The sequence below is a fragment of the Elgaria multicarinata genome, chromosome 18 (assembly GCF_023053635.1).
Source record: "Elgaria multicarinata webbii isolate HBS135686 ecotype San Diego chromosome 18, rElgMul1.1.pri, whole genome shotgun sequence".
NCBI classification, from domain to species: Eukaryota; Metazoa; Chordata; class Lepidosauria; order Squamata; family Anguidae; genus Elgaria; species Elgaria multicarinata.
The window spans coordinates 23953385-23978052 of record NC_086188.1 but is presented as its reverse complement, the minus strand read 5'-3'; the positions used below and the strand labels follow the sequence as shown (position 1 = coordinate 23978052).

The 24668-nt window shown below is 45.3% G+C and overlaps 1 protein-coding gene across 2 annotated transcripts in view; it reads right to left on the bottom strand.

The window, feature by feature from the left end:
- Nucleotides 1-10241, bottom strand: part of SPPL3 (signal peptide peptidase like 3) — a 74665-nt gene extending 64424 nt beyond the window's left edge. For both annotated transcript variants that reach the window (XR_010026284.1, XM_063144128.1), the window contains exon 1: nucleotides 9937-10241. Coding sequence is in view for 1 of the 2 variants with exons in the window: in XM_063144128.1 (XP_063000198.1) it covers nucleotides 9937-9959 (23 nt within the window). In the remaining variant the exon portion in view is untranslated. The remainder of the gene's footprint in view (nucleotides 1-9936) is intronic.
- Between the last annotated feature and the right edge of the window lie 14427 nt (nucleotides 10242-24668).

The window sequence follows — 24668 nt, the reverse complement described above, 5'->3', positions numbered from 1 at the left end:
ATTCCTGGGTTTTCCTCACTCCCCATAGTTTGAAAAAAATCACAGTTCCCTAAGTTCAGAAGTCACAAATAACTGTGGTTAGTTTGATTCCAAATGTAGAAGCTTTCAATCTCCTCCTCTGTCACACAAAAGAAAAAGAGGAGAGATAGCAGCATGTAAGCCTAATGCTCATGCAGGTTACTGCACAAAGCAGGAAACCATTCCCATTACATTTGAACCAAGCCAGAAAGATTAGGAATATACACCACATGCACATACACACACCTTTTTATTCACTCAGTATTTTAACACTTAATTTTAACTTAAATTTAAATTTTACTGTTTTAACTCTGTATTTTAATCTTATATCAACTTTGCTGTGTGGTTTTATTCTGGTTGCGCTTTTTATACTGTATTTCGTAATTGTGTTTTAACCTGTTGGGTGTTTTACTGTGGTTTTAATTTTTGTGAACCGCCCAAAGAGCTTCGGCTATTGGGCGGTATAAAAATGTAATAAATAAATAAATAAATAAATTAACATCTGAAATGTTTACACATGTTTATTTCACCACATATAGAAGCAACAGATGACTCAGATTGGCCGTGGCTCTCTGGCAACAGAGGCGTGCGTAGATGTTTTGCACACAGTGACATACCCACTTAATCTAACATGTGAAATGGCTCTGCTCAGATACAAGACCACCATTTAAGCGAACACAGCAAAGCAACTTCCAAATGTGTCCAAAGGGACATTACTTATAGAGATTTTAAGCTCAAAAAAAGAGCACCTAGATGCCGATTTTGATAGTTAAGTAAATGGTTTAGGCCCTCAATATTTGACTGAGTACCTCTCCCTGAATATCATTGAGATCTGCCAAAAGTGTCTCTTTTCTGCGCCCACTAGTTCTGCGAGAACTATATATGATGCAAGACATGAGAGAGGCCCTTCTCAGCTGTGGCATAGTTATAGAATACCCTCCCCTTGGAGGCTTGGCTGGTGCAGACATTGGTCTCATTTGGAGCCAAGACCAGACCTGACTATTTAACCAAGCTCTGATGTCCTATTAACTGTAGTTGGCCTGTTTTTTGTTTTTCCCCTTGAACTGCTGGTTACTATAATGGATTGTTTTTATGTTGAAATGTTTTTATTATTGCACCCATGGTGAAATGTCTCTTTAAGATAAATACTCTTCAGCTGTGCTGGAAAACAGTTTAACTAATCAAGGTTTGGGGGTCAGTTAGATCCTAGTATAGAGAGTATGCTGGTACCTGTTTGGACTTGGATTCAGATTGAAGAAACAAACCATTGCTCAGGATTGGGGGTTTGAACAATGTTTTAGCAGCCCATGATATCCACAATCTAAGGGAATGGCTGAAAGAACAATCCAGTCACTAAAACAGCTTATAAAGAAAAAGTCGGAAGAGGCACATGTGGATCCATATCTGGCACTGCAGGAATATCGGAATACACCTGTTACTGGAATGTCATATTCACTTGCACAAATATTAATGGGCAAAATGTTGAAGAGCAAACTTCCAGCAATAAATAATTTATTGTGCCCTAAGATTCCCACTGATGTACATAAGAACCTTCAGAGAGCCCAAGACAGACAAAAATATTTTTAAGATCGTATAGCAAAGCCCCTTAAGTCCCTACAAAGAGATTCAGTATGGACGGAGTCAAATGAAGGATGGCATCTTGCTGTTATTACAACAAAATGTGAACAGCCTCAATCATGTCACGTGAGGACTCCAGAAGGGTGTATGTATCGGTGTAATAGATGCCACTTCAAGTTTCAAAGTCAGGCATATGAATGCTGTGGTCATACAGATTTAAAACAGAGTGAATCTGTTCCCACAGAACAGGATGCTCAACTTGGTGAGACTTCTGATAACCCTATGACAGATACAAAAGATGTCAATGAGGACTATAACACACCTTGTGAGACACATGTACTACCAGCTGAAGAAAGCTGTCCAAAAAGTATAACATCTCGTGGCAGACCTGTCTTTTTACCAGTAAGGTTTGTCCCTTGAGGAAGGATAGTGGTAAAGACCATTCTCAATGGTGGGCCAAGTACTGGTGACCTCTGGCCTCATTGGAGCACTTGTTTATAACCTTTTAGTTAACAGTTTGTGATATATAGTTTTTATATGTCTGTATGTTTTTATGCGTCTGGTGCCTACACAGTACTCTTTTCGTCGCCAGTTGAAGACCTTTTTATTCTCTATGTATTTTAACTTAAATTTAAATTTTACTGTTCTAACCCTGTATTTTGATCTTATATCAATTTTGCTGCATGGTTTTATCCTGGTTGTGCTTTTTATACTGTATTTTGTATTTGTGTTTTTAACCTGTTGGTTGTTTTATTATGGTTTTAATTTTTGTGAACCGCCCAGAGAGCTTCAGCTATTGGGTGGTATAAAAATGTAATAAATAAATATATTGGGGGGGGGGGGGCTGGGGTTTATTATGAAAGGGAGATATAGTGTAATGTCTCTTTAAGAAAAACTGTTTTCCAGCTGAAGAGTATTTAACTAATCAAGGATTGGAGGTTAGTTAGTTCCTAGTATGGAGAGTATGCTGGTACTTGTTTGGATCGAAGAAACAAATTGTTTGCTACGGGAGCCTTGATTATTTTGATGCTGAATGGGAGCCTTAGTTATTTTGAACCTATCTCCATGGAACCTTAGAAGAGCCTGACATTACAACCCCATCCTGAGATCAATTGATATACAGAGAGTTAGAAATATTTAAATTAAAAAAAATGATGTTCTTGACCTCCCTTGTAAAGGTGAAATACCTCCTCAGTAAAGCAGTAAGAACAAAGATAGAGTCTGCGAAGTGACAGTAGCTTACTAACTTTAAAATGCAGAAAATAAAACTATAATATTCTGCATAATAAGCAGTGCAAGTCAGATGCTTCAATAATACCAATGTACTAGACAATTTTACATCTTCATTTTCAACTGTTAGCTCATCAAGGCACACACCAAATGCAGAACAGTCCACCCCATCTTTGATCAGTGAAGAATACCCTTCACTGAAATTTACTGTTTCAGCATTACCCATAGCTTCTTCCTCCTGAATTTTACAAAATATGGTACTTCCAAAAGTTGACTAAGCATATTATAAGTCAAGATGAAAAATTATATTTAAAGATTTTTGCTTGACGCCTAAGAGAGGAACTTAGATTCAGTTTCAATTGTAATAGTGCTCATGCTTATTAATGAACTTGGCCTATACTGTTTGACTACTTGCTCTCAGGGGAGGTGTCCATAAAGCACATCCAAAGGGGGGACTTAAAAATACCATTCCTCTTAGACACATTTTTAGTTTTTTACATGAACACTGCCCTCAGAATATTTCTTCTTCCCCTAGTTCAGTTGCATAAGGATACATACATTGCTCCTTGGTCAGATCAACTTTTCAAAAGCAATGAATACTAGAAAAAAAAGTATCTGTTCCATACAATTGTATGCTGATATTATACGTAATATTTTTACAGTGTGTTCAAGTGTTCAAAGGACATCAAATGCATTATGGCATCCAAAGGGAGAGGCGGGAAAGAAATGCTATCATCATCACCTAGAGTAATCTTTACAATAACCCCGAAAAGTAAGCCAATGTTATCATCCTTCATACTGCAGATTTGGGGAGAGGGGTGCTAAGACAGGGGCTTCCCTAAGGCTACCTAATGAGCTCAGCACAGAGGTGAGATTTAAACCAGGGACTGCCTAATCCACAGCTCATTCTTTTACCCACTATACCGTAGGGAACTTAAACAACAGAATCTATGATTCTATTCTGTCAGGGATGCTTTAGGGTGGATTCCTGCATTGAGCAGGGGGTTATTATTATTATTTATTTATTTATTTATTTATATAGCACCATCAATGTACATGGTGCTGTACAGAGTAAAACAATAAAATAGCAAAACCCTGCCGCATGGGCTGACATTCTAATAAAATCATAATAAAACAATAAGAAGGGGAAGAGAATGCACCAAACAGGCACAGGGTAGAGTAAAACTAACAGTATAAAAGTCAGAACAAAATCAAGTTTTAAAAGCTTTAGAAAAAAGAAAAGTTTTTAGCTGAGCTTTAAAAGCTGCGATTGAACTTGTAGTTCTCAAATGTTCTGGAAGAGCGTTCCAGGCGTAAGGGGCAGCAGAAGAAAATGGACGAAGCCGAGCAAGGGAAGTAGAGACCCTTGGGCAGGTGAGAAACATGGCATTAGAGGAGCGAAGAGCCTGAGCGGGGCAATAGTGTGAGATGAGAGAGGGAGCTAGACAGTGAAAAGCTTTGTAGGTCAACAGGAGAAGTTTATATTGGATTCTGGAGTGAATTGGAGGCCAATAAAGAGATTTCAGAAGTGGAGTAACATGGTCAGAGCGGCAAGCCAAGAAGATGAACTTAGCAGCAGAGTGGTGAACAGAAACCAACGAACTGATGTGAGAAGAAGGAAGGCCATTGAGAAGAAGGTTGCAGTAGTCCAACCGAGAGATAACCAATGCATGAACAAGAGTCTTGGCAGAAGAAACAGACAAAAATGATCGAATCCTGGCATTATACAGGAAAAAACGACAGGATTTAGCTACTGCCTCAATATGAGGAATAAAGGAGATTTAAAGGAATAAAGAATAAATGATTAAGGAATAAAGGAGATTTAAAGGAATAAAGGGTTGGACTTGATGGCCTTGTAGGCCCCTTCCAACTCTGCTATTCTATGATTCTAATGTCTCCCAACTCAGTATAGCATTTTACATGAAGATGTAGCAAGTAACCCTCTTCTCCAGCTTGACATTCATAACTTTGAAAACAAGGGGTGCTTAGAAACTGTACCAAATTGTTCTGTGCAATACTGTACATGCTGGGTGTGCTCCACCAGCTAAAATGCAGATCTGTAGTGATCTGTTGAGCTGTGAAAACCGGAAACTAGGGATTTCCCCACCCCCCAGAGTCTAACTAACCCTGGACTGCAAAATATTACTACTCCGTTCATATGAGAGGGCCTTGAAATTCTGTTCTAGTTCTAACTAAGTTCTGTTACATGTTTATCCTCCTCCAAGGATCTGAGAGCAGAGTTTTAATATAACAACCCTGTGAAATACATTAGCCTGAAAAGATAGGCCTGGTTCAGATATCAGGAAAAAACAAGGTTTGGCCATGAGGGCTATGACTTAGATTTGTGTGCTACCTCCTCCCTAATTCATAACAACTACAGTTTGCCATTTGAAGAAGTGGACTTTAATGTATGAACGCTTACGCCATAATACATTTGTTAGTCTTTCAGGTGGTACAAAATTCTTTGATTTTGCTGCTCCAGACTAACACTGTTGTTAGTCTGCTGTCACCATAAACTGTACATTCTGTCCAGGTGACAAATAGAGAGATATTTGAGGGAAAGGGAGCAGGATCCGTCCCCTACTTATATTCAAGATCTTATTCACGTAGCAGTATATGAGCATAAGGCCCAACAATGTGAGATGGGCTATTTTCTGGGGGGAAATCCACCAATAGATTTTCCACTTTAAGAAATACATTATTTCGTCAAATTAATTAGTGATATCATGAACATAAAACAAGTCAAAATCAGCAACTGCAATGCATAGACTACTATTCAAATCACATTATGGAACTTTTTCCAATGAATTGGAAAAATTTCATGATTTTTTCCTATGTAAATTAGGCTAATCTGCATCGGAAATTATTTAGTTTACATTGAAATGTTTTCTGATGTCCTAGAATGACCTAATTTAGCATGTTTATTTTACTTGTATCCATGATAATTTTTTGCCTGAATACACAAGTATTTGATCTGAAATATTGCGGGTGGGATTAAAGCACACTTTAAATATTGTTTAGGCATTTTATTGGAATACTTGAAAAATTATCATGTACTTCCCTTACATTGTTTAAACGTAAGAAAAAAACCAAAGGTACTGATAGTTGTAGTCCAATACATCTAGAGGGAACCACATTGGAGATAGATGCAGTAATTAATTTTAGCAACCCAAAAAACTGTGCATGATGTGCAGACAAGCACTCATCTATTTCAACAGAGTTCAACTCTCTTCCACTAAGATTGCTGGGGCACCTTCAGTTTCGCTGTCACTACTTCCATTTCACACCAAGACATATGTATTTCAATGACATTTATGTATTCTCTTACATACTCGCTAAAAAAAATCACCTAAAATATTAATTACAACTTTGTCAAGCTTGCCTAACATTGTATTTGCAATTGGCATCCATTCATTGTTACTAATGAACATATGAAATGGCAAATTTGCTGCAATAAATAAAGCACTGGAAAAATTCCCTCCCCACATCCCTGCTCAGATGTGTTTTAGGGAAACATATATACTCATGTGCACAACTCTTAAGGCATGGTGAAATTTTCATTTTTTCAAAGAATCCAAAAAACGTGAAGAAAGCATATGTTATTATATCTTAGTAGCCCAATAAATATTTCCAAATAAAGCCCTGACTTTGTTTGAATGTAGCTTTTCAACCTCACTAACAGCACAGTCCTACACAAGTCTAATCAAAACACCAGTCTTACTGAGTTCAACGTTCATAGAACTGCAGCCTAAGTGAACTTCATTTTTAAAAATGCCTCATAACAATTATTTAATCTCAACTACATTTGGCTATTGGAAAAACTTTTCACGTATATTTATTCAGCATGTAAATTTCACCTAACACTATTTTTATTAACTGTAAGTCAAATAAATATGCTAAATCAAATCTCCATGAATTTAGGGCAGCAAAAAAAAGGGATGTTCCAGAGAACCCGTATCACTGCTTCAAGAGCTCTCTATGGCTGCTAGAGTGTCGGACTGAAAGCCAGGAGATCCAGGTTCTACTCCCCACTCAGACATGGAAGCTCACTGGTAGACTTTGGGCCAGTCAGAGACTCTCAGTCTGACATTCCTCACAGGGTTGTTTTTGTGAGGATAAAAAAGGAAAGCAGGAGAGTTACGTACACCGTCTTGGGTTCCTTGGAAGAAAAAAGACGGGATATAAATGTAATAATAACATAGAGACATGCCTTCTCAGAATTTCCAATCACACAGAGGTCTATGCAAACAGTTGTACATGCTATTCATCTGAGAATGCACACACAATCTATTCAAACAGTGACGAGCAGTCTGCCTCCATGATCTTGCATCTCCCCTCACTTTTAATTACCCCAAGTTTATTTTCAAAAGAGCTATAGTTTGCTTCTTAACCTACTTGTGTGTGAAAACACAATTTTATCTAAATGTTCAATTCTGATTTTAAAGCAAACTTTGGTTTTCAGTGACCATAGTTTGTCTGATTTGAACACAACAGTTCCAAATCATAAAGCAAGGGAGGCAATTAAGAGTACACAAGGGGGAAAAGGAGTGCACAAACAAGCCCAAGGCACAAACCTAAGGCCAAAATATGGTTTGGTTGCTACATCTGAACCAGGACATTGTGACATGCTGAAGGCCATCAAATGAAGTTCACAACTAATGAACGATTTGAAGCAGCATGTTCTCCATCCAAGACATCACAATGGTTCAGTGTTATAGCTTAGATTAGAATTTTGCCCCATATCATAGCTTTAAAACTGAGACTGTGATCCTAAGCATACTGATCTGGAAGTTAATTCCCATGGGACTGATTTCTGAGTAAATAAGTTTAGGGTTCTACTATAAGACCACAGAAATCTGACCTGGAATGGCCAGGTAATAACTAAGGTTCTCTTTTGAGTACCTCTTAATTAAGAACTGATGTGAAGTTGAAACTATCTGACAAAAGAGGTACATGCCAACTTTGCTGAACTAGATTGTGGTTTTATTATAAAACTACACATTTAGAGGAAGTGTTGTTGTGGTTACCAAACACTGGAAGGCAGAGGGACTAACCCCCTCATGTCCTGTTTCTGATCTTTGAGAAGCATCTGGCTGGCCACTGCTGGAAACAACACTGGATTAGGTGACTGTTTAATTTAGCATAGAGGCGAGGAGTATGTGCTATAAAGTCCCTAGTTCAGATCTTACCTTAACTACAACTCATTCTATGCAGTCTTATTTATCTGCAATGGGCTGGAAAGGACGGCTTAAAAGATCTCAGCCTAATTCCAAATTCAACATTGTATTTAGGTTGAGAACTCTCAAACACTCTGATCTTGTTGTGAAGTTGTTGGGAAGACCAATAAGATGACAACACAAAAAATGCTCTACATAAATGCTAACTTATTCATCCAATGAAGGTAATCCTTGTTTTTATCAATTGTGTTGACTTTACCTAAAATGTATGCATGCATGCTTAGAAATTGCACTGAAATTTGTGGAATTACTTCTCAAGTAAATATGCTTAGGCTATGATTCTGCAAACACCTACTCAGGTGTAATTCCCACTCAGTCTGTTGGACTTACTCCTGAATATGCAAAGGATTTGTCTCCCTTCTCCCAGAAGTCTGGCTTCTCTATGACAATTGGCAGGCACCAGAGAATGGTCACATCTCAAAGGGGCATGTGTCAAGCTAAAGGAACTTTCACACGCACCAGATGCAAGGCTTTGAATAAGGTTAAAACCTTAACCAAGCAATCATGAATGACCAACTTATTCACCACATACATGTGACATGCTAAATGAAACCTAAGCACCTGCCTTCTCTGTTTAATCCAGATTCATGGCATCTGCCTACTGGGAAGAGGCTTCTGCATTTTTTCCCCAGTTGTGAATATTTCTCTGTCTCCACTCCCTCATAAAGATTTGTGTTCAAGATTCACCTATCAGACATGAAAATAACAAGCAGATGACAGCAATACAGATCACAATATTCAGGTGAAATTCAATTTTGTGAATCTGGATGGTGCCTTAAAACCTAAGCAATTTAGTGTGAGCTTCTGTACAAGAATTTACTACTTCATCAAATGCTGGGACAGTGGGAATGCTATATATAACTACACACACTTCTAGATCCAGTTGAGAGAATCCTATTTTGCAAGATAAAAAGAATGAAGGTAGCACATATTAAATATCATGTACCTGATGTAGCCATTTGTCTACTTGTACCATACAACAGTAATCCGTGAACTTTTAGGAACCAAAAGTGTATTGTTCTGTGGCTAACATGGCTACTCTTCTACTACTTGGTATTTTATTACTTATGAGAAAGTTGTAGGTAAGCTCCATCCTCATGCCGCATTTTCTACTTATTTGGAGGAAAACTAACAAAATAAAATCATGAAAGATGTTAACTAGGCTGCCTCCAAACCACCTTACAGGAATCAGCAGGTGGAGCTTTTCCCAGTGCAGAAGGCCATTCATTCCCTCACCTGCCAATGTCTGCAGATCAAGCTGATCCAAGACACAAGTAGGCCAGCCAGACTGAAATCAACCGACAAATCAGCCTACAGGTTGCTGTAGCCTTTCCTTTTAACAGCAGCTAGCCGGGCAGACACTGGCAGCGATTTATTCTTTTTTAAAAAGAAAATATCTCCCAAGCCGATTCCTGAGGATCCAGCTGCTGTTCAAGGCGCACATGTAAGCCAGGCCAGTCACCTGCCAACTTTTCAAGCAGCCCTTGGGTAGTATCCAAGGGGACCCTAACATGGCCCGCATTCATTCCAATAGATCTACTTTCAGGTAGGAGTAACACGGGCCACAACCCCTCGCTCCTGCGCCTTTAACAGCAGCTTCAAACGCCACCACGGCCGGCCGTGTGGAAGACGTGCCCTGCGGAGCAGCCCGTTGCAGAAGGGCACAAGAGCAGGCCGGGCCGGGCTTGCTCGTGTGCGGGGCGGATCCGTCGCGATCCGGCCGGCCTGAGCGCCCCCAACACCATCGGGGGGAGGGCGAGCAGGCGGCGGCGGCGCGGCTGCGGGAGGGTGAGCAGCCTCTGCATCCGCCTCCACGCACCCACACCCGGAGGCCCACGAAGGCCGGGCGGCGGCGGCGGCGGCAGTGGCTCACCAGGAGTAGGTCTGCTCCGCCATGGCGCCGGCCACTCCTCCTCCTCGTCCTCCTCCTCGTCGTCCTCCTCCGCCTGGCTCCCTGTGCTCCTCGGGACTCAGCAGCGGCCCCGTTGCAGCTCCCGGCCCAACATGGCGGCGGCGGCGGCGGCGGCTGTGCGGGAGGGGGTCCCTGCCCGGGCGGAGAAGGCTGCTGAGGCGGAGGCCACAGCGACGCCTCAGCGGCAGCCGCGCCGCAACAGCAAGGCCGCGCTCCAGCGCCGGCGGGCGGGCTTCATGGCCGACGAGCGCGGAAAGGGGCGGCGGCGGCGGCAGCAGGCCGAGCTCTGAGGGAAGCGGGCCGGGCGGGCAGCGAACTCCGAAGGCGAGGCCGCTCGCTCTCGCTCTCGCGCGGGGGAGGGGGCGGGGGAAGGACGCGCGGGGGCGGGGCTTACTTGCCCAGCGTCGCTCGCGCACGCCCGTGCCAGCCAGCGGCGGGTCACGTGCTCACAACAGCCTCACGTGCTTTGGCGCAGCCGCGCTGGTAGGAGGCGTGGAAGGGGACGAGCCTTTGTACGTGTGTTTGTTTCCGTGTTTTCAGGGCCCGCACGCACCCAACCATCCACGCTGCGGCCGGTGCTTATTGTGCTGAAGGTGAATGGGAAGATGGAGGCGAGAGTCTGAGGCGGTGGGGCTTTCGCGCATGCGCCGTCGCAGCGCCCCCCCTCCACAAGCGCCTCAGGAGAGTGGTTGTGTTACAGCAGTGGTTCCCAAAGTGGGCGGTGCTGCCCCCTTGGGGGCGGTGGGATTGCATAGGGGCAATAAATAAATAAATAAGAGGCAGGGGGGCAGCAGGGGGGCGCTAAGAGGCAGAGGGCGGCAGGGGGGCGCTAAGAGGCAAGGGGGCGGCAGGGGGGCGCTAAGAGGCAAGGGGGCGGCAGGGGGGCGCTAAGAGGCAAGGGGGCGGCAGGGGGGCGCTAAGAGGCAAGGGGGCGGCAGGGGGCGCTAAGAGGCAAGGGGACGGCAGGGGGCGCTAAGAGGCAAGGGGACGGCAGGGGGGCGCTAAGAGGCAAGGGGGCGGCAGGGGGCGCTAAGACGCAAAGGGGTGGCAGGGGGCGCTAAGAGGCAGAGGGCGGCAGGGGGCGCTAAGAGGCAGGGGGCGGCAGGGGGCGCTAAGAGGCAAGGGGGCGGCAGGGGGCGCTAAGACGCAAAGGGGTGGCAGGGGGGCGCTAAGACGCAAAGGGGCGGCAGGGGGCGCTAAGAGGCAAGGGAGCGGCAGGGGGGCGCTAAGAGGCAAGGGGGCGGCAGGGGGCGCTAAGAGGCAAGGGGGCGGCAGGGGGGCGCTAAGAGGCAAGGGGGCGGCAGGGGGCGCTAAGAGGCAGGGGGCGGCAGGGGGGCACTAAGACGCAAAGGGGCGGCAAGGGGGCGCTAAGAGGCAAGGGGGCGGCAGGGGGGCGCTAAGAGGCAAGGGGGCGGCAGGGGGCGCTAAGACGCAAAGGGGTGGCAGGGGGGCGCTAAGAGGCAGAGGGCGGCAGGGGGCGCTAAGACGCAAAGGGGTGGCAGGGGGCGCTAAGAGGCAGAGGGCGGCAGGGGGCGCTAAGAGGCAGGGGGCGGCAGGGGGCGCTAAGAGGCAAGGGGGCGGCAGGGGGCGCTAAGACGCAAAGGGGTGGCAGGGGGGCGCTAAGAGGCAGAGGGCGGCAGGGGGCGCTAAGAGGCAAGGGAGCGGCAGGGGGGCGCTAAGAGGCAAGGGGGCGGCAGGGGGCGCTAAGAGGCAAGGGGGTGGCAGGGGGCGCTAAGACGCAAAGGGGCGGCGGGGGGCGCTAAGACGCAAGGGGGCGGCAGGGGGTGCTAAGACGCAAAGGGGTGGCAGGGGGCGCTAAGAGGCAGAGGGCGGCAGGGGGCGCTAAGAGGCAAGGGGGTGGCAGGGGGCGCTAAGAGGCAGAGGGCGGCAGGGGGCGCTAAGAGGCAGGGGGCGGCAGGGGGCGCTAAGAGGCAAGGGGGCGGCAGGGGGCGCTAAGACGCAAAGGGGTGGCAGGGGGGCGCTAAGACGCAAAGGGGCGGCAGGGGGCGCTAAGAGGCAAGGGAGCGGCAGGGGGGCGCTAAGAGGCAAGGGGGCGGCAGGGGGCGCTAAGAGGCAAGGGGGCGGCAGGGGGGCGCTAAGAGGCAAGGGGGCGGCAGGGGGCGCTAAGAGGCAGGGGGCGGCAGGGGGGCACTAAGACGCAAAGGGGCGGCAAGGGGGCGCTAAGAGGCAAGGGGGCGGCAGGGGGGCGCTAAGAGGCAAGGGGGCGGCAGGGGGCGCTAAGACGCAAAGGGGTGGCAGGGGGGCGCTAAGAGGCAGAGGGCGGCAGGGGGCGCTAAGACGCAAAGGGGTGGCAGGGGGCGCTAAGAGGCAGAGGGCGGCAGGGGGCGCTAAGAGGCAGGGGGCGGCAGGGGGCGCTAAGAGGCAAGGGGGCGGCAGGGGGCGCTAAGACGCAAAGGGGTGGCAGGGGGGCGCTAAGAGGCAGAGGGCGGCAGGGGGCGCTAAGAGGCAAGGGAGCGGCAGGGGGGCGCTAAGAGGCAAGGGGGCGGCAGGGGGCGCTAAGAGGCAAGGGGGTGGCAGGGGGCGCTAAGACGCAAAGGGGCGGCGGGGGGCGCTAAGACGCAAGGGGGCGGCAGGGGGTGCTAAGACGCAAAGGGGTGGCAGGGGGCGCTAAGAGGCAGAGGGCGGCAGGGGGCGCTAAGAGGCAAGGGGGTGGCAGGGGGCGCTAAGAGGCAGAGGGCGGCAGGGGGCGCTAAGAGGCAGGGGGCGGCAGGGGGCGCTAAGAGGCAAGGGGGCGGCAGGGGGCGCTAAGACGCAAAGGGGTGGCAGGGGGGCGCTAAGACGCAAAGGGGCGGCAGGGGGCGCTAAGAGGCAGGGGGCGGCAGGGGGCGCTAAGAGGCGCAGGGGCGGCAGGGGGTGCTAAGAGGCGCAGGGGCGCTAAGAGGCAAGGGGGCAGCAGGGGGCGCTAAGAGGCAGGGGGCGGCAGGGGGGCGCTAAGAGGCAAGGGGGTGGCAGGGGGCGCTAAGACGCAAGGGGCGGCAGGGGGGCGCTAAGACGCAAAGGGGTGGCAGGGGGCGCTAAGAGGCAGGGGGCGGCAGGGGGCGCTAAGAGGCAAGGGGGCGACAGTTCACACCGCCGGGTAGCCATGAACACAATTTAACTATCCTGTGCAAAAAAGGGGGCAGCCACATACGTAGTCAGCCTGTAAATTGACCCCAGGACAATACACTTCTCAGCAGGGTCCAAGACATTTTGCTACCTCTGTGACCTAAGTTAGTCATATAGGATCCCTGTCTCCTCGGACATTGTTGCAAGGGGTTCGCACTCTTTCACTGTCACCGCTCAGAATATTGCCCTCCAGCAAGTGACCATGATAATTCATGCAGCCATTCTGACTCTGCTAGATTCTTCCTCAACTATCCACAGAGGTGAATAGCATCACTACACCAAAGGGGCTGAAATGTCTAAATGCAGCCTTTCAAGAAGTTGAAACATAAGATTACATTTTTAAACTAATTTGAGTTTCTACCAACTTTTCTTCTTTCGTAGGAGATGGGGAGTTTGTGTATGAAGACCGATAAACTGCATTGCCTTTCCTCTCTACTTGTGCTTCTCTGATCTTCTTACTGACTGGAAATGCTACATTTACTATATCAGAAGATGCTGCTGGCATACAAAGTGGACGGGCCATTCCTGCAGTCCGCATCTCATTAGCTTGTCATCAAGGAACATCTCGGGGTAGATTCAATATGACTTTGCAGTTCAAATGATGAGAACATGCTGAGAGAGGTTCCTCTGGTGCTCAATCTTTGCTCATCCTCCTGGAGGCCCCTGTCTGGACCTGGGAGGCAATGCTGCAACTAGGCATTTATGTACCCTGGGCAGACTCCAAATTCTATGCTCCACCCATCACCACACACACACACACACGTTGTATTAGCATTAGGGTGAGTTAAGAATGGGGTTGGAACTTTAAACCTACTGTTTCTAAATTACCAAATCCTCACTGTGCAGGATAACACCACTCCTGCTCAGGAGTGCACCGCTTGCTGTTATGCAGTGTCAAGAGTCTCCAGTTTTCATCTTCCCACCAGCAGTGTTCAATAGCCAAATGTGCTGCCCTGTATTAGGCTGCAGAAACAGGCCCAATGAAAAGCTGCGGTGGTACTGTCCGGCCTGGACTGCTGCCGCTGTGCTTGCTCATTCCTAGCTTTTCATTTACCACCCTACTTATACTTGTATAACTATTATGCCCCATTCTAGGTACACTTGTATTAGGATGGTATTTTAAAGAAACAACCCTCAATTGTAAGCAAGTGTAAAGTGATAACATTAGGATGAAACATTCTAACTTCACATTTCCATTGATGGGACATGAGGGGCAGTGACTCACCAGGAAAAGTACCTTGGAGTTGTATAAAAATATTGACCCTGTGTGCAGCTGCAGCAAAAAAGGCAAATGTTATGTTGGGGACCATTCTGAAAGGAATTGGAAATAAAATTACCAATCTAATACCTTTATCAAAATCTACCGGTGTGACTACGCTTGGAATACAGTTCTTGTCACTATAGGATAGAAGGGATAATGAAGAGATGGGAAAGGTGTAGAAAACAGCAGCCACGATAATCGAGGGGCTGATGATGCTCCCCATGAGGAAAGGTAACAACATATGGGGATTTTTAGCTTAGAATATCTTCACCCAGTGCATGGTTCAACTGTGAAATTCGTTTACACAAGATGTCGTGATGGCTACCAACTTGGTTGGATTTAAAGGGAGATTAGATAAAATCACAAAGGATCAGGCTACTGGTCATTATGGCTATATCTTACCTCCAGAATCAGAGGCAGATTTTTTGTCTCTATATTCCAGCTGCAAGAGCCGGAGGGAGCTTGGTGGGTTTCCCTTAGGCATCTGGTTGGTTTCTGCAAGAACCGAATGCTGGACTAGACGGGCCTTTGGTCTGTTCCAGCAGGGCTCTTACGTTCTACCCAGTTTCCAGTCCACTGCTTTAAGTTCTGCATGGACAAGAGGAAACCTGCAGTTTTTCTTTCCTAGGGCTCCATCACACTTCCCCCGCCCCCCGGTTTGTTTCAGAGTTTTAAACCTCCGTTTCATAAGCGCTGCAAGGGCTCGGTTTTCGCTTGTTTGCTCTTCCATTCCACCCCGCCTCTTCTCCTTCCTCCTCCAGTTCATTGGTTGTGGTACTCTGATGGGCGTGGGCTCTTCCCCCCACCCTTGCTCTGGCTTTGTTATCTAGCAATTACTTTTAAGGTTTCATCTGGGCTCCGGTTCTGTGGGCAATGGGGTGGGGGTGGGCAGTTGGAGCACTAAAAAGTCCATTCAACTGACTAGCAAGTCCCTACGATGACCGTGCTGGAGGAGGAGAACTGCCTTGCCCTCCCCTTTAGTCATCAAGGTTCATTTAGTACAAGCCCCCAACAAAGGAAAAAGCAAGAGAGGAAAATAATCCAGACTTCCCCCGCACTGAAATAAAACGCAACAAGGGGGGAAGGGGCAAGATGAGGACAGGGACATCCACATACCAGGAACGGCGAGTGTGCAATAACTCGATGGTGTGATGGAGCTCCTACTGGACAGCAGGCTCCCAGGCATTATATGGGAGAAAAGAATGGGAGAATTTATCTATATAAATTGGGGGCGAGTATCGTGGATTACGTTACGATCTCCCACTTTTCTTGCCCTGCAATACTATCTTTTATGGTTGACGGTGGAATTATCCCAATTCCTCCCTCTTTTTATGAGCTATGCAGATCCTATAAGAAATTAGTTAAAGAAAATAAGAGAAATTATTATAAGGAACAATGAAGGGAAATGGGACTGGCGCTTTGTAAAAAAAAAAAAAAAACCTAGAAAGTTTTGGGCTGTAGTATCTAAGATGGAAGGGACATCAGCCCTGTTACTGACGGCTATATTGCCATGACCAAATGGGAAAGCCATTTTAGGGAGGTGTTTAATGATTTAAATAAACAAGAATCGGATTGAAATGCTACCCTCAATCTTAACTGGGTCCATCACTCAGTCTTCTCCCAAAAGCAGGTCTATGACCCCCCTGGAAAAAGTGAAGCAGAAGTTGAGGGGGCAGGATTACAGCTTGAGATTGATAAACAAATGGTCAAAGAACACCTAATTTCCTTGAATGAGTTTAAATCTCTAGGGCCTGATGAACTGCATCCTAGAGTAATGAAGGAGCAACCTTTGTCTATTATCTTTGCAAAATCATGGAAGACGGATGAGGTGCCGGACGACTGGAGGAGGGCTAACGTCCCTATCTTCAAAAAGGGCAAAAAGGAAGAACCTGGGAACTACAGACCAGTCAGTCTGACATCCATCCCTGGGAAAATTCTGGAACAGATTATAAAGAAGTCAGTCTGTAAACACCTTGAAATCAATGCGGTGATCACTAGAAGCCAACATGGATTTGTCAAGAACAAGTCCTGTCAGACAAATTTGATCTCATTTTTTAATAGGATAACCTCCCTTGTGGACCGTGGGAACGCTGTGGACGTCATATATCTTGACTTCAGCAAAGCTTTTGACAAAGTGCCCCATGACATTCTGATTAACAAACTAGCTAAAAGTGGGCTAGATGGAACAACTATTAGGTGGATTCACAGTTGGCTACAGAATCGGACTCAAAGAGTACTTATCAATGGAACCTTCTCAAACTGGGGAGAGGCAACGACTGGGGTGCCGCAGGGCTCAGTCCTGGGCCCAGTGCTCTTCAATATTTTTATTAATGATTTGGACGAGGAGGTGCAGGGAACGCTGATCAAATTTGCAGATGACACAAAATTGGGTGGGATAGCTAATACCCTGGAAGACAGAAACAAACTTCAAAGTGATCTTGATAGGCTGGAGTGCTGGGCTGAAAACAACAGGATGAAATTTAATAGGGATAAATGCCAAGTTCTACATTTAGGAAATAGAAACCAAATGCACAGTTACAAGATGGGGGATACTTGGCTCAGCAATACTACAAACGAGAAGGATCTTGGAATTGTTGTAGATCACAAGCTGAATATGAGCCAACAGTGCGATATGGCTGCAAGAAAGGCAAATGCTATTTTGGGCTGCATTAATAGAAGTATAGCTTCCAAATCACACGAGGTACTGGTTCCTCTCTATTCGGCCCTGGTTAGGCCTCATCTAGAGTATTGTGTCCAGTTCTGGGCTCCACAATTCAAGAAGGACGCAGACAAGCTGGAGCGTGTTCAGAGGAGGGCAACCAGGATGATCAGAGGTCTGGAAACAAAGCCCTATGAAGAGAGACTGAAAGAACTGGGCATGTTTAGCCTGGAGAAGAGAAGATTGAGGGGAGACATGATAGCACTCTTCAAATACTTGAAAGGTTGTCACACAGAGGAGGGCCAGGATCTCTTCTCGATCCTCCCAGAGTGCAGGACACGGAATCATGGGCTCAAGTTAAAGGAAGCCAGATTCCAGCTGGACATCAGGAAAAACTTCCTGACTGTTAGAGCAGTACGACAATGGAATCAGTTACGCCTCCTCCCATATGTACCTACCCGGACCTTAAGATCATCTACAGGGGGCCTTCTCCGTGAGCCCCTGCCAAAGGAAGTGAGGCAGGTGGCTACTAGGAGGAGGGCTTTCTCCGCTGTGGCACCCCGGTTGTGGAACGAGCTCCCCAGAGAGGTCCGCCTGGCGCCTACACTGTACTCCTTTCATCGCCAGCTGAAGACCTTTTTATTCACTCAGTATTTTAACACTTAATTTTAACTTAAATTTAAATTTTACTGTTTTAACTCTGTATTTTAATCCTATATCAACTTTGCTGTGTGGTTTTATCCTGGTTGCGCTTTTTATACTGTATTTCGTAATTGTGTTTTAACCTGTTGGGTGTTTTACTGTGGTTTTAATTTTTGTGAACTGCCCAGAGAGCTTCGGCTATTGGGCGGTATAAAAATGTAATAAATAAATAAATAAATAAATAGGGAGGTTGTGGGCTCTCCCACACTAGAGGCCTTCAAGAGGCAGCTGGACAGCCATCTGTCAGGGATGCTTTAGGGTGGATTCCTGCATTGAGCAGGGGGTTGGACTCGATGGCCTTCTAGGCCCCTTCCAACTCTGCTATTCTATGATTCTATGATCTTGTTACAATTGATGGGACCAAGGCACTGATCTTAAGCTTACAGAATGGGAAGGCTCCTGGTGAAAATGGCCTTCCCCCTGAATTATGTACTTCTTGTGGGTGGTTCTTCTGGCTGGATAGTGGGTGTTCAACCTGTTCTGGATGGGGTTGCACTCCCCCTGAAGGAGCAGGTTCGTAGCTTGGGGGCTCTCCTAGAACCATCTCTGTTACTTGAGACTCAGGTGGCCTCAGTGGCACAGAGTGCTTTCTACCAACTTCAGTTGGTGGCCCAGCTTCATCCCTATCTGGACAGGGATAACCTAGCTTCAGTTGTCCATACTCTGGTAACCTATCGACAACTCCAAATTAGATTACTGCAATGCCCTCTACATGGGGCAGCCTTTGAAGACGGTTCAGAAGCTGCAGCTTGTGAAAAATGCAGCGGCCAGATCAATAACTGGAACAAGGAGGTTCGAAGATTTATCACCAATTCTGGCCCGCTTGCATTGGCTACCTATATGTTTCCGAGCCCTTTTCAAGGTGCTGGTTTTAACCTATAAAGCCCTACACAGCTTGGGACCACAATACCTGATGGAACGCCTCTCCCGACATGAACCTTTCCATACATTGCGCTCAACATCTAAGGTCCTCCTCCGAGTGCCTACTCCAAGGGAAGCTTGGAGGATGGCAACAAGGGAGAGGGCCTTTTCAGTAGTTGCCCCCTAACTGTGGAATGATCTTCCCGATAAGGCTCGCCTGGCGCCAACGTTGTTATCTTTTAGGCGCCAGGTCAAGACTTTTCTCTTCTCCCAGGCATTTAACACCATTTAACAATGCTAAGTTTGTTTTTTAACGACCCCCCAGAACTGTTGTTTTCATGTTTTTAAATTTTGTATACTTTTAATGTTTACTGTTTTTAACTTTTGTAAACCACACAGAGAGCTTTGGCTGTGGGGCGTATAAATTACATTTATATTACAATGTAATATAAATGTATAAATTACATTTATATTACATTGTTATATAAATGTAACAAATGAATAAATAATTTTCCCAGATTGGTGGGCACCTATATTAGCATCCCTCTTTTCTCTTACTGACCGATCTGGTAACCGTCCACCTAGTTGGCTCTCAGATGTTGTAGTTTCCATTTATAAAAAGGGCCACAAGGATGATCCAGCTAATTATAGACTTATTAGTCTACTTGATGTGAAGGGGAAAATTTATGCCAGGCATCTATTGGAGAAATTGGAGGACTGGATTGAGGAAAAGGCCTTGCTCGCTCCAGAGCAGGCTGAATTTCGTGTAGGACGATCGACACTCGACCACTGTCTTTTGCTTAAGCATATTATAAATATCTGATGGGTCTCACCAAACAAATTTTTGTTGCTTTTGTTGATTTAAAAGCTGCTTTTGACTCCATTTCCCGGAAATGTCTGTGGATTAAGTTACAAACATCTCTTAAAATTAGAGTAGGCCGAGAGGGCCAACTATCCAATATGGTGTCTGTCACAAAAAGAGTTAGACAAGGATGTTTACTTGCTCCAATTCTTTTAAATATTTTTTTTAAATGATGTTATAGAGTTTCTAAAGGGTGATTGCTATTTTCCAGTTAAACTTGGACAAAACAAGATTTCAATCCTTCTTTATGCAGATGATGCCATTCTTATATCTCGTTCTCAGGTAGGATTGCGTAGACTGTTAAGGCAGTTTAGAGCTACATCACACTTACACATTTGTCCTGGTTTTCCCTTGAATGATTCCACTTCGTTTCCATAGCGTATGAAAGCTTGCAAATTTACACCTGTGCGCTTGTACATCCCAAGTGTCTTTACACCTCTCCTGTAGCGCATTGCTGTTATCTCACTGAGGTTCACTCAAACACCTTGTTGTTTTCGCCATTGATCTCCAGAGGACAACGAGGATGATCATGGGTGTGGAAACAAAGCCCTATGAAGAGAGAGTTACAGGAAGCCAGATTCCAGCTGGACATCAGGAAAAACTTCCTGATTGTTACAGCAGTATGACAATGGAACCAGTTACCTAGGGAGGTTGTGGGCTCTCCCACACTAGAGGTATTCAAAAGGCAGCTGGACAGCCATCTGTCAGGTATTCTTTAAGGTGGATTCCTGCATTGAGCAGGGGGTTGGACTTTATGGCCTTATAGGCCCCTTCCAACTCTACTATTCTATGATTCTATATTCAGTTGATATTAGCAGCAGCATTACAGCCCTATCATGCCATATATTTTGCATCCAAGACATTCTCTCTCCCTCTCATCCATTACCCCCCCCTTTTCAATGCAATGCAATTCAGTGTAAGGAGAAAAAGAATTATGCCTAGCAGATATTTTAATATAATAAATTCTATCCTCTGTGTCTTATCAACAACAACAACAAAACATTAACAATATAAGTGAAAAAATAATATTAAAAGAAAAAAAATTGGAAGAGAAATACTCCATGTAAATAAAAAGAAAATCCAACCTTCCGATCAATTTTACAATATTGGCAACAAAAGAGGAAAGCTTTCAGAGTTGTGTGATTTTGAAAGCTGCTGAGACCAAATCGCAAATGGATTTATTTTCCCTCATACCAAACGCATTGCTAAAACCATCTAACTTCTGTGGGAAGTTTTGACAGCTGTTGATACTAATTTCCATTCTTTCTCCTCTCCAGGGTTCCAGAGGTGCTGCTGTGCATAGCTTGAATCCCAAGACTAGTTGTCTGCATGTTAGTTTTGTCAGCTTTTATTCTGTCTAATACTTTATTGAAAGTTAAACTTTCCAACACCTGCCAGATAATTTGGAAAATAAAGAAGACTTTGCCTTTTCTACAAAAATGGTTAGAATTGGTGTAACACTTTTTGTTTCTTGACTGATTATAATTTCATACTAGATGGACATAATGACTGGGTTCAGACTAGGGCTGTGCACCGTCTCGGATCGTAATCCTGAATCCGAAGCAAATCAGGGTGATTCGGACCTCCAAATCACCGATCCAAGGTGGTTTGGGGGGTGTCTCCAGATCAGTCTGGACCGGATTGGACCTCTCCAAATCGATTCGGATCGATTTGGAGATTCGGACGCCATTTTAGGTCAAACCGTGTTTTCCCCCCATAAGGTTTCATTGTGATTTATAAATGCATATAACTTTTTTATTTTTAAAGATAAAAGCATGAAACTTGGAGAACCTAGAGATTGCTTCATGTATGTCATGTGTGTAAATTTTCAGACACATGTGTTAAGCGGTTTTGTTGTAATTGATTTTTTTAAAAAAAACTTTAATAGAGAGGGGGAGGAGTTTGTGGGGGTGATTGACAGCTTCATCTCCCAATCATGCTGATTAGTGATCACACCACCACTGTATCCGCCCAATTCTGCTCAAGTTTCCAGCCCCCACCAATCACAATGGTGGAGGAGGGCTTAAGGAGGGAGAGATGCAGAAGACATCTTTCTTATTCTCTCCCTGTGGGGCTGGTGAGACAGAGTGTGGTTTTGGAGCTCTGTGGTGGGTGGTAGATTTGGGGGGAGTTTTGCTTTGGTCTTCCTTTCCCTCTCTTTCTTTGTCAGTGTGTTGATTCTTTCTTTCTTTTCATCTTTCCAAAAAACATGTATCCTTTTCTCTCTGTCTCTGTCTCTGTCTCTGTCTCTCTCTCTGTGTGTGTGTGTGTGTGTGTGTGTGTGTGTGTTGGTGGGCTGCCTGTGTTACTGAAGCAGGCTGTGTACACAAGCACACACAATTGTGTGGGCAAAGCAGCATTATAAAGATAAGACTGCATTATAAAGTCTTTTCTAAGTGCCAGTATTAAATCATAATATGATGATGATGATGATGATGATGATGATGATGATGATGATGATGATGGAAATAATAATAATAATAATAATAACAACAACAACAACAACAGAAAGAGCTTGCAGGAAGTGCCTCCCAGTGAGGCGGGGATTGTCTATCTTGGCTTGCAGCGGCGGAGTCTCCTGGCGCATCTTGAGCCAAGATGGCAGCGGGTTGCTGGGAAGCACTTTGGCTGAAAGAAAGGCTTTCAATGTAGGACCTCCCTTACTTAGTCTGGAGAGCAGAAGTAGAGCAGGGAGACATTAAGAAACACACACACACACACACACACACACACACACACACACACACACCAAGAAAGCATCATTTGGCCTCCATTGTGATCTTAAAGTCACTTTCTGAAATGAATCAGTTTCCACTTTCCAGGAGCAAGATGCACTTGGAAGAGTTTGAAGAGGGAAATCAGACAGATGTGAAGAGATGGCGCTATACAAAAAGCTCTCCGTCTGTTCCCTTGCCACCAGTGCATGCTGTCTTGGTTTTTTGGAAAGATGAACAGAAAGAAAGAATCAACACACTGACAAAGAAAGAGAGGGTTAAGGAAGGAAAGGATGCCTGGCTGGAACAAGGGGGAGGGGGGAAGAAAAAGAACAAGCGCACACACACACACACACACACACACACACTCAACAACAGGAGCAAACTAAAGTTTAACTTAATATAATCTAAAGAGAAGAAGAAAGGAAATGCAAGCGAGAGAGAGAGAACTGGGAAAGGAAGACCAAAGTGACCTTGATGACACCTTACTAGAGCCGTCTTATGTGGAAAAACTAGACTCGCCCACTGGACTCTCCCTCGAAGCTGAGGAAGAGTCTTTTGAGATGCTCTCCTCCCCAAATTCTGTAGAATAAGGACTGCATTCACAGGACGTGGCAAGTGTTTGCATGTTGGCATCTCTTTGGGGTATTTTTTGTAAAGCAAACTTTAAAACAGCATAAATATCCTGTCAGATGCATACACACACACCCTCACACATGGTGGCCAACATGTACACCCTGTCTTTGTAGATGGCCTCCATCCTGCATGAGAGGCCATCCCTTAGCCTTGTCACCACTTCTTGCACTTCTGGCAGGAAGTGCCTGCATCTGCCCCGAGCAAGATGGACTGGTGCTGCCTTGTTAGATGCAGACGCAGGCTGCTGGTGCTGAAGTGCCCTGGCATTTTACCCCTGCTTAGATATGCCTTACAAGGGAGACTGCTTGAACTGTTCCTTTGAAAAATCCAATTTTAAAAAATTTGCGACAAAACCTGTGAACAGATCATTCTCAAAATTTCCACAGATAACAAGCATGAACTCATCTATAAGCTCAATGAGATTTATGTTGATATCTTGAAAATTGAAAAAGTTATAGGACTTTGAGTTACATGAAAAATCCAATTTTAAAAAATTAATTGCAACAAAACCTGTGAACATATCATTCTGAAAATTTCCACAGATGACAACCATGAATTAATCTGTAAGCTCAGAAATTTTCATGCTGCTATCTTGAAAAATGAAAAAGTTATAGGTGTTTATTTCTCCCAATGGAACTCTATGGAGAAACGCATCCGAATCGCGATTTGGATGTCCAAATCTCGCCTCAGCTCCGGCTCCGAGGCAGATCAGGGGAGGTCCAGATCGGTCCGAGGCTGATAGGGCCTGATTTGGAAGGTCCGGATCAGTCTCCAAAGCGGATCGGGGGGTCTGTGCACAGCCCTAGTTCAGACAACACAATAAGCCATGGTGGTTTAAATAATTGACGGTTGGTTATTTTACTCACCATGGGTTATCATGTTGTGTGGAGGGAGTTTTTTTAACCCATGGTTGATTATTTGCCCCAAATAACCAGCGCTGTGCAGAGTTGGCTATTCGAACCACCATTGGTTATTGTGTTGTGTGGAGGGCACCGCTATTTCCTCAGCCACCACTGGTTATTCCATCAGCCACAAAGTTGTGAGGCAAGAGCGATCCAAGTGGTGACTGCTACACTAGTCCAGCTGGCAGGATAGATTTTTCACAGCAATGGCTGATGGGATAGAAGATATTCATAGTTACATTGTAATCCATTGTTCCAATAATTTCTCCTACACCAAGTAGCGCCCAGAGATTTAGGGCAATCTTTTGTACGAGACTCACAAGAGCATCCACCTTTGTGCAATTGCCCTGTCTCGTTCATGGAATTTTATGGAGGATTCAGATGACACCATAAGCCTAGGTTTTCCCACCATTATAAGCCCAGCAGTGCAGCTGGATTTTTATTTATTTATTTTTATACTAGGCAATGCTGTGAGTAATATTGAGTCATGTTATTTTGTCTTAAGGGTGCAGTTCTATAATATACTTGCCTGGGAGTAAGTCCCATGCAATTCAGGAGATATATAAATAACATTGCAATATAAATTGCTCCCAGACAGTGTTTTGTCTTGAATTCTGGTGTTTTTGTTTAGGAAAGTTAGTTTGCGTCTTTTTAAAGATATTCTGTGAATAGTGTTTGAATTGCTTTCCTTGGTTCTTAAAGTTGTGCATTTAGCTTTTGGTGGGATGTCTGGTAAGCTTTTTTTAAAAATTGTTATCACAGCACATGTCTACTCAGAAGTACATTCCATTGAATTAAATGGAACTTACTCCCAGATAAGTAGATATAGGATTGCAGCCTTAGTTTTCAAATCAATGTCAGATTTCCCCCCTCCTTAAATATGAGTTTAGTGTTGATTATTGTGTCTGGGGTTCATGTGTGAAGATTTTACAGGTCCAACTTTAATAGCTGAATAAATCTAGGGGTTAGA